The following is a 10,206-nucleotide window of genomic DNA, read 5'->3' on the forward strand; positions in this document are numbered from 1 at the left end:
ATAAAAGACACGAGGCACTCACACTCCGCCTCGTTCCACTGATGAACATCTAGAGAGTCAGTCAAGGGTGTTGTTACAATCTCACACCTCCACCACGTGGCTAAGGACTAGTCTGGTTCAGTCAGACAGAGTAACCTCACTTAAGTTAGCAGAGAGTCGAACTCACAGAGAACTGTGCTAACTGTGCTATTAGTTCAATAAACCAGATTGAACTAACGTCAAGATCGGGAGTATCTTTCTGATCTAAGCTGCAGCCAGTGTTAGGCCAGTGTACAGTACCCTGTCACTGATGGTGCAACCTGGGCACGTTGGCAGTGCCAGCCTAGCATCCTGGCTGTGCCAGCTGAGCACTCTGATCGTGCCACCTGGATGCCAGCCTGGCACGAGCAGCCTGGCACTGGAGGTGCCCTGTGCTGGTATGGGCCAGTGTTCTTGCAGTGAGTTGAGGCAGGGGGAGAGGGGGAGTGGGGCTCGGGGGTAGCAACGGTGGCTTGAGATTTCAGGACACCATTTAAATTTGGCGTCCTGATCTCTGCCTGCACTGCGAAGTTTTGGCGAGCGGGGCTCCTCAGTGCAGGAAACAGGACTAAGTGCTGCTTCAGCTGCTCGTTTCCCACTGAAGCCCTGTATCTAACCGGAGCCACGTTCAGTAGCGTTGTGTTTCTCTTCGCTGTGACCGCCGGCAAACACCCGGCTAAATGTGCTTGCTGTGGGACATAGTTCCCATTTAGTTCAATCGCTCCCCTTATCTTTTGATTAGACACTTTACAGCTTTTTGGACTCAACACAGAGTGTAACAATTTCAGATCATGAATTCTTGATGCCACCACACACATATCACACCCTCAACCCCCTCCCCGGCACCACTCCCCACCAGCAGCACCATTTTGTTTCCTTGTTTATGCATGTTTCAATCTTCTCATTATTTTTGCTTTCCGACAGTAGCAGACCTGCTCGAGACACTGCTCCACCTCCATTGCCTTTGACGCTAGAGGACTATTCTTCTGTCATTCAATATTGCTTCTGTCCTGGAGAAACTTACAATCTCCAGTGGCCGGGGGAGGGCGGGGTTGTACCCTGGAGATGGCTCAGAAGATACACTGGGGAAATTCCTCTGGAGTCCCAGAGCAACAACTGCCCGGGAATCAGTTCAAACTTCCACTGAGCAATTATCCTGCACCTCGAACTGTGAATGCGTCTCTAATTCACTTGTCTCTCAGTCCGGAAGAAACGGTCTCGAACACGTCCGTACTTCAGAATATTCTTTATTGCGATCGGGGCAGCCCTCTAGGTATTCCAAAGAACCACCTCGGAGAGTGCCAAAGTTTTGCTCAAAACATCCTTTTTTTATATGTATTGTTAGGGGCTGTCTCTTACATTCACTTGAGATCGCCCCCATTACAAAGCATAAATTTGTTATTAATTCGTTATTGCAATAGTTCCAGTACATGATTTTACAGACTTTGAGGTTATCTGTTGGCACATGAGTATGTAGCAGTCTTAGCTTAATTAGCAGGTGCTAGTTATAGTTGCAAGCGGCTCCCACATTTCATATCCTGTCACCTGGCCATCTTCCTTGTTTCTCAAGGCTATTCAACTCCCTTATTTCAGCAAGTTCGTTCTCCTTCAATAACAAAATTTTACACTTGTAATTTTCCACTAACATATCCCATATTCATTCTGGCTCTTAAGCTTTGCTTCACATTCGCATTCCCCCCTTTGATCATTCCATGATCACACAGCCCTCAGGGGCTGATCCTTGAGAGTCTGAGGAATTCCTCCGGGAAATCATCCTTTGGTCCAACGTCCCCATACACATTTTCGGCACCTAGTAAGTCCTGCTTGTCTAACTGGGAAAGCCGCTGCAGCATCTGTGGCATCACAGAGGCGCCTAAACGATTACAAAAGCATTTAACACAGGTTACAATGATACATAGCAAAAGGCAAATAACGATAAAGATAATAAATCCATGAAACAGATAGGTGGTCCAGGAACTAGACCACAGCCATCCCCACCAGTCGTCCGAGGAGGACTGGCGGAGTCTCTTTACCCCATCCCTAATGTGGTCCACTAGGTGAGTAATGTTCTCCGAGCTATCAGGGATATAAGTACAGCACTCAGAACCCACTACAGCACACGTATCTCCCTCATTGGCGAGGAGGTAGTCTAGAGCCATGCGGTTCTGTAAGGCATACGTCCGAACAGCTATTAACTCTACGTTGAGCTCGCTGAGTCCTTCCGCGGTATCATTGGCCACCTGCTCCAATATATCCCGGAGCTTGGTGACTTTTTGGAGAGATCTAATACTGCCGAACTGCGGCCAAAGGACAGTAGCTATCACCTCCCAAGGCACAAGGGACCTAGTGGATCGGGCATGGGGATGGTTGGATAGGTCTGTATAATGGGTGATGCCAGGGACTACAAAGCCCATATAGCAAGAACCCGACCAATTTTCTGGCAACCAGGGATATGCTTTATGTCCGCATATAAAATAGGTATCGTTGTACGAGGTCAAGTTCCCCTTGGCATCCGTCATCATGATTCTAGTCGGCTCCCCCCTCCAGGGGCCGCCACTAGTATGGTTTTCTATTGCTGACCAATTAAAGGTGAACAAGCCTTTTTGTGTAAGATTAGTTATGGGTGGTTGCCAAATCAAGGTCTGGTTACATTGGCTGGTACCTATCAGGTGGGTCCCATTGGCATGATCCTTTTTAAAACATATACTGCCTTTTGGAAATTTAGCATACCTGGGGAGGATCAGGTAGGGCGGCTGACAGGTTGCAGTAAATTTCGGCCACCACCATCCTTTAAATCTGCTCATATCGAACCTGGCCGATCACCAATCTATCATATCTTATGTATCATTATCAGGATCAGTGCAATTACGTCGCAGAGCCCATTCTGCAACCTTCTCGATCAAATAGGAAAGAGGGACCAAGGGAATACCCCCATGAGCATGGCTGGGAACATGCGTACATACCCAACAAGAGGAGACATACTTATGCAAAGAAATTGAATAAGACATAAACAGGAATGAATTCGGAGTTACATGGTGCGTTGTCCACTTCCTCCTGGCAGGCGGGTGAGTATGAATAGTCTTAAATTCAGGAACTCGTGGCTTGCTCTCCCCTCTACACCGGTAATCCCACCGGCAAGCGAAGCAATCAGTCAGGGATCCGTGGGTAGTCAGGAACCGAGGCTTCTGCTCGTCTTGATGAATGATGGTGGTGCAGGTATCTACCGGGGTCGCCGTCCACAAGGTCTCATCTGTGGTGCTGTTGGCACAGCTAAAGGTGTCCTCACGCCAAAGGTGCAGAATTCGTCCGCCGGGTCTACATCGTCGGTCGCTAGTAAATGTAAACTGGATGGCGCTGGCGAGGATCACTAGTAAAAAGAGCAGCTTCATCGTGGGGTCCTGCTCCTAGTCCGAGTAAGGTCGTGTGTACCTAAAACTTAACACGAGAGTTAATAATCACAAAAACTTCACTAGCTTACAGTGGTGGGTGTGAATCCACGCATCGCGTCCTTCAACTTTGACTGCCGTGGGAGTGGTTAGGAGAACTTGAAATGGTCCCTCCCAACGCAGTTCCAACCCCTTCCGTGTCCAATTACGGATCATCACATGATCTCCCGGTTGTACAATATCGGAGCTAGCTAAGGGTGGCACTTCCTCTTGCGTGGCACGTACTCGCAAGTGGAAACTCTTTAATACTTTAGTGAGGGCTATTATATAATTAGCCATTTCTGTAGTCATGTGGTGGAACTGAATGTCTTGGGATGTATGACAGTCCCAGGGGGTGCGAAGGGGTCTTCCGTACAAGATTTCAGCGGGGCTCAATCGAGTCTTTCCCGCAGGAGTGGTTCTGATCTGGAAAAATGCAACAGGTAAAAGTTTGAGCCAGGTGGCTCCGGTCTCTGCTTGTAGCTTAGCAAGTTTGGTTTTCAGAGTCTGGTTAGCTCTTTCCACTATTCCAGCTGCCTGGGGTCTGTAGGCGCAGTGTAACTGCTGTTTAATTCCCAGTTGAGTGCAAATTCTTTATTGATCTGTCCCACAAAGTGAGGTCCATTATCAGAGCTTAAACAATAGGGTATTCTAAATCTTGGTACAATTTCACGCATAAGAACTTTTACTCCAGTTGAAGCCTTATTATCTACAGTAGGATAGGCCACTATCCATTTACTAAACACATCAACAATCACTAATACATGCTTATAACACTGGCATCTTTCCAACTCAATGTAGTCCAGTTGCAGGGTCTCAAAGGGACCTTTGGGCAATGGTGTTTTCCCCTGGTCGCAGGGGACAACCTTCCCAGGGTTATACTGCTGACATATCAAGCAGCGACTGCTAATTCGTTGGGCTATCTCCTGCAGTCTGGGATGCCACCAGGTTTTTAACAATATATCACCTGTAGCGCGAGCACCACAGTGAGTTGCAAAGTGTACACATTCGGCCACCCAGGCTGCCAAAGCATCGGGCATACATGTCTGCCCTGCTGGGGTGACCCACAGCTTACTTTCTTTATCATATGTACATCCCAATTCTTCCCATAACTTTTTATCACTAGCAGGAGTATCCTCCTGTAGCTGGATCACGTCAGTAATGGTCGGCATAGGTTTTTCAGAGGGAGACTTGTCTTTTGAGCTTTTAGTCTGGCTCATCATTTTAGGCACTACCATGGCCTTTGACTTTGAGGGTTCTTTTGCTTGGTGGTCTGCCTGCCTATTTCCTTCATCTACTGGAGCTTTTCCTTTCGTATGGGCAGTACACTTTATCACTGCTACCTTTTCTGGGAGTATAAGAGCTTGGAGTAACTAGGTTACTAGCTGCTGATGGGAAATTGGGGTGCCAGCGGATGTTAAGAATCCTCTGTTCTTCCATAATTGTCCAAAGTCATGAACGACTCAAAAGGCATATCTGGAGTCTGTATAAATATTTACTTTTTTGCCTGCTCCTAGTGCGCATGGGCATATTAGTCCGGACAATTCTGCTTGCTGGGCCGAGAATGGAGTTTCAAATGCTGCTGATTCTACTGTCTCCCCAGCCTGGTTGACTATAACATATCCTGATAACTGCTACCCCCTTTCACCGATGGAAGCACTTCCATCTGTGAACATGGTCAGGTCTGGGTCGTTAAGAGGGTGAAAATTCAAAACTTAAGATTTGTAAGTTCCAATTAAAATGCATCTTCAGCTGTGTGGACTGTTCACTACTTTATCTGAATTAAAAGGGCCAGAGCTCACAGGCAAACCCAGCATGGGAGTGTCAAGACATCTTGTTGAAAGGGTTAATTGTCTTGCAGAGACAAAAAGTGGCGTATAGTGGGTGGATAAATTGGAATGATGCCATTCGCATCTCTAAACGTTTTTTTTATATTTTTCACTCAAATGGACTGGGAGTAAAAGTTGGAGTGCTGCCAAATTCTCATTATCAAGTCTTTCAGCAAACACAATATGTTATTGAAACTCTGAGTGAACTAATTTTGCGCTATATCGTGGTTCTTTCCCAGACGAGCATGATGATGGACATATTTCATTTACCCATCTGTTGTTTATAAGTAATTCTGCACTCTCATAATTAAAACATCTGCGTTGTGAGACAGGTTAGTTTCACCCTACTGATGATTATTTGTGTCAGGGAAGTTTTAACCCTGAACTAATGAAACACCGGCTTGATCATATTTGTCATATGTATTTCAACTATCCTAACCTCCACTGAACACCATAAAATTAATATTTTCTTATTCTTACATACGTGATTTTGCACCCTGATTAAAATTCCTTGTGTATCAAAATTATCCTGGAAATGCCAATAATAGCCTTTGAAAAGAAAAAATTGTTAACTGTACTCAAACTATAATCTTTAAAGGCAATGCGTAGACAATTTGAAGCTTTCAAATAATCACAACTCGTAACAAAACTTTTAAAAGTCAAGGTCTGAAGTCAAAGTTTGAATACAGAGACAGTGAATAGTTCAGAACAAAGTTTAGATGCCTAAAACTCCCTCTCTATAGATGCCTAAAACTCCCTCCCTCTCTCTCTCTCTGTCTATCTCTCTACGTAACTGTCTGTCTCTGGAACTCTTGTCGCTCTTTCTCTTTATCTAACTACCCCTCCCCGTCTCTGTCTTTCCCTGACTCGCTCACTTTCGCTCTCTCAACTTTCGCTGTCTCTACCAGTCCCTCTCTTTGTCTCTGGCTCTCTCTCTCTCTAACCCTCTCACTCTTTCTCTAAAATGGAGCTCAATTAAAATACTGAACAAAATTTTTCATTCTCCTTCGAAAACTTTATCTGTGTCATTCCATTTAAGTCAATTTCCACTGATTAATTTTAGAGGCATTAACTATTCTTAGAGACGTATATGTCTTTGTGCAGATGACCTGCTTGCTGAAATGGTTAAATTTTTGTTCAGAATTGAAAGTGGTGGAGAACTTGGCATGATGCCATCTCCATCCGTTACGTGACCTTATCCATTATCCATCAGACATTATCCATCCTTTCTTTCAATTTTCAATGTTCATTATTTAACCGGTTTTTGGAAAGAGACATTACTGGATGTTTATTTTTCTTTTATTTCAAATTAGTTGATTTACTGCCGAATTTATCTGGACGGCTTGAATCGATCTGAAGTTATTCTCGACATGTATCCATTCTTAATTTTCTAACCGTAATCTTGTATTTATTTTCCTCCCCATTTTTTCATTTTGGGAGGGGGGGATTAGTCATCCTAAAATATTCCTGAACAAAACTAATTGAGTGTTTTAGCCCCTTTCTGAACTTTTGGACTTCACTTAATTTGATTTTTTTTTCTCCTTGAGACATTCCGGGACAGTCGTTAGCCGTAATTGTTGGCAGTTTTGTGATGTCTTTTGCTAGTTTGCAGAATCTGTACTGCCGTATCTTTACCTGCTTTATCGCTATGGTTAAAGGAGTTAGAGCTTAATTCCTTTAAACCAGCCTGTCTTCCAAATGGTGTGAGGGTTTAATTTATGTCATTTGTGCTTCTAACTTTATTTGTCTTATCTTTACTTCTGTGTATCTCACCATTTTTCTCTGTTCCACAGGAATCACACCCATCTTTGATCATTGTTTTTTTTTTGTCAGAATATTTTGCTCTTCAAAAACCAAAACAAAATTTTAAACTGACTTTTTTACTCATTTGATCTTGATACCAGATTTATTGGATGTTACCTCACCGTCTGTCCACCTTGCCGAGTGACTCTAATTTTTGGCAGTCAAAGGTTTGACTACTCGCCTTGTCCACCGGCTCGAGCGGCGTCCAGCTCAGCAAATCCTTCCAGACATACACTAAATGTTAGGGGTGAAAATATTCACACGAAGGCCTGAGTATCAGTAACAAAGCAGTTTATTATGTCAGAATTCTGGGAGATAAGATTTGGGAACTCCGCAGTCCCTGACAGCACCTTATCCCACTTAAGCTTAAACTCACATGGATTAATATACAGATTCAAGGCGGATAGCCTAATGACTTGGTTCTTTTCCCATATGCGCGTTCCTTTTTTTTTAAGAGCTTGGCTGTTTTAACTATTCCTTTCTCTGTCAATTTATACTCAATTTTAACGCATTAGTTCCCCCCCCCCCCAGTGGCCATTTTTCTTCTCCTAGATTTTTACGCAATTCTCCTGCCAATTGTCTCAGTTGCTTGGAATATTCCGGATAATGTTTACACAAGGTTTGAAGCGCGCTTTCACTATCAGAGGTTGTATCTAACGTATTACCCATCTCTAACACTATTGGCAGTTAATGATCCTTGCGATTATTGTTTATTTGGCGAAATGGTCCTGGACCACTTTATTTAATCATGAATTTAAACGGAATTATGCTGCTCCGTTGCCCAATTCAAGCAGGCTCATCCGTGCCTGCAAGCCTATCTAACTACAAGGTTATAACGTCCTTGTTATATTTTTACCTTAGGGTTGATCACGCACCCTTCTAAAGCTTCTTATCGCGGGGGCACTTTTAGACAAAAGCAAGGTTCATGATGATGCCGAAACCTCTTCTGCAGCTATAACTGTAGGGGCTACACACCCTCCCTTTAAAGCACTAGTCCCTGACTATGCCTAGTGACTGTAACTGTAGGGGTCACACTCCCTCCCTTAAACGGGTTCGCCGGACTGACCTGGATTTCGTAGGAGCGTCCCTGAGTGCTGACAGCGGGGCTGAATCGCGGACGGTACAGCGGAGGGGAATACCAAAGTGGCAAAAATTTTACTCACAGTGGTGGCCCAATTCCTCCTTCGCTCCAGAAGTCGATCAGTCGCTTATGCCGCCAGTCTCAGTGGAGACTCTTTGAAATCCCACCGCTGCCACCAAATGTGAATGCGTCTCTAATTCACTTGTCTCTCAGTCCGGAAGAAACAGTCTCGAACACGTCCGTACTTCAGAATATTCTTTATTGCGATCGGGGCAGCCCTCTAGGTATTCCAAAGAACCACCTCGGAGAGTGCCAAAGTTTTGCTCGAAACACCCTTTTTTTATATGTATTGTTAGGGGCTGTCTCTTACATTCACTTGAGCTCGCCCCCATTACAAAGCAGCTAATTTGTTATTAATTTGTTATTGCAATAGTTCCAGTACATAATTATACAGACTTTAAAGTTATCTATTGGCACATGAGTATGTAGCAGTCTTAGCTTAATTAGCAGGTGCTAGTTATAATTGCAAGCGGCTCCCACATTTCATACCCTGTCACCTGGCCATCTTCCTTGTTTCTCAAGGCTATTCAACTCCCTTATTTCAGCAAGTTTGTTCTCCTTCAATAACACGCTTTTACACTTGTAATTTTCCACTAACATATCACATATTCATTCTGGCTCTTAAGCTTTGCTTCACATTCTCAGAACCATCTGAAACACGGATTTAAACCAGAGACTTCAAATGGTTCCAGGTCTCTTAGCAGAATAGTTATCCAAGAAAAGTCAGAGGAATGAAAAGCATTTCAAACTCCTTGGTTCTAACCTACCAGTTTTGTTCCCACATTACCACCCACCCCCCTCCAACCCCATCCCCACACCCCACAATTACTGTTAGTGCTGCAAAATCATAGAATTTACAGTGCGGAAAGAGGCCATTCTGATGTCAAGTCTGTACTGGTCCCTGGAAGGAGCACCCTACTTAAGCTTCAGCCCACGCCACCACCTTACTCCCGTAAACCCAGGAACCTGACCTAACCTTTTGGACACTGAGGGACAATTTAGCATGGCCAATCCAGTGAACCTGCACATCTTTGGACTGCGGGAGGAAATCGGGGCGCCCGGAGGAAACCCACACAGACACGGGGAGTAAGTGCAAACTCCACACAGTCGCCCACAGCCAGAATTGAACCTGGGTTTTAAAAAATAAATAAACAAGAATGAAATGAAAAATGAAAATCATTTATTGTCACGAGTAGGCTTCAATGAAGTTACTGTAAAAAGCCCCCAGTCGCCACATTCCGGCACCTGTCCGGGAATGGAACCGTGCTGCTCGCCTGCTGCTTGGTCTGCATTAAAAGCCAGCAATTTAGCCTGGTGAGCTAAACCAGAGTAGCATTGTGGGTAAAGAAAAGTTGGAGTCAAAGAGGGAATTAAGTTATTTACAATTTATAGGGTGGAAACAATAAGCCCCAATAACAGTGGGAAAGAGAATGAAAGGGTTAAACAAGATCCATAGAACTGTATTCCTCACCTCCAGCCAGCCCCATTCACTCTCTTATCTCACTGTTTGGATTTACCTTTGCAAACGACAGGTGAGGGTTGTTCATGTCTACCTGATGCATATTCCCAATGAAAGGCAAACCCCAGGGTCCAGGAGGGTAGTTCTGACACTTCTTCCATCTCTTCATGAAGTCAACAGTCAGAGCAAACACAGTGAGGAACACGGCCAGCACAGTGAATCTGTCAAATGCAGTGAACAGGAACCCGGGGAAAGCTGAGAGCTCCATCTTTACCAGAAAGACAAATACTTTCCAGCAGCTAACGAACTGTATCCAGTCTACCACCTGTCAGTGAGCTCTGCTTCAGAGCTTTACTGGGTGGGGTCATCCACTTTTATGTAACACACAACACCATGTGATTTTAGCTTACCCAATCTGTTCACTCTTCGAAGCAATATATGTTTTAAAAAGCAAATATATCTTTATTAACGTTTGTCGAAGGTGTGGATTTGGACTGACAATCGCAGGCTCGTTGAAATTAAAAATTTGGA

At 44.4% G+C, this 10,206-nt stretch overlaps 1 protein-coding gene across 1 annotated transcript in view; it reads right to left on the reverse strand.

Annotated features, from left to right (window-relative positions):
* Window positions 1-10,001, reverse strand: part of LOC119974705 (cytochrome P450 2D15-like) — a 92,421-nt gene extending 82,420 nt beyond the window's left edge. Inside the window, exon 1 of the mRNA XM_038813845.1 lies at window positions 9,734-10,001. Within this exon, the coding sequence (XP_038669773.1) occupies window positions 9,734-9,943 (210 nt within the window). The 5' untranslated portion in view covers window positions 9,944-10,001. The remainder of the gene's footprint in view (window positions 1-9,733) is intronic.
* Window positions 10,002-10,206: the final 205 nt, after the last annotated feature.

Source organism: Scyliorhinus canicula, chromosome 12 (genome assembly GCF_902713615.1).
Source record: "Scyliorhinus canicula chromosome 12, sScyCan1.1, whole genome shotgun sequence".
NCBI classification, from domain to species: Eukaryota; Metazoa; Chordata; class Chondrichthyes; order Carcharhiniformes; family Scyliorhinidae; genus Scyliorhinus; species Scyliorhinus canicula.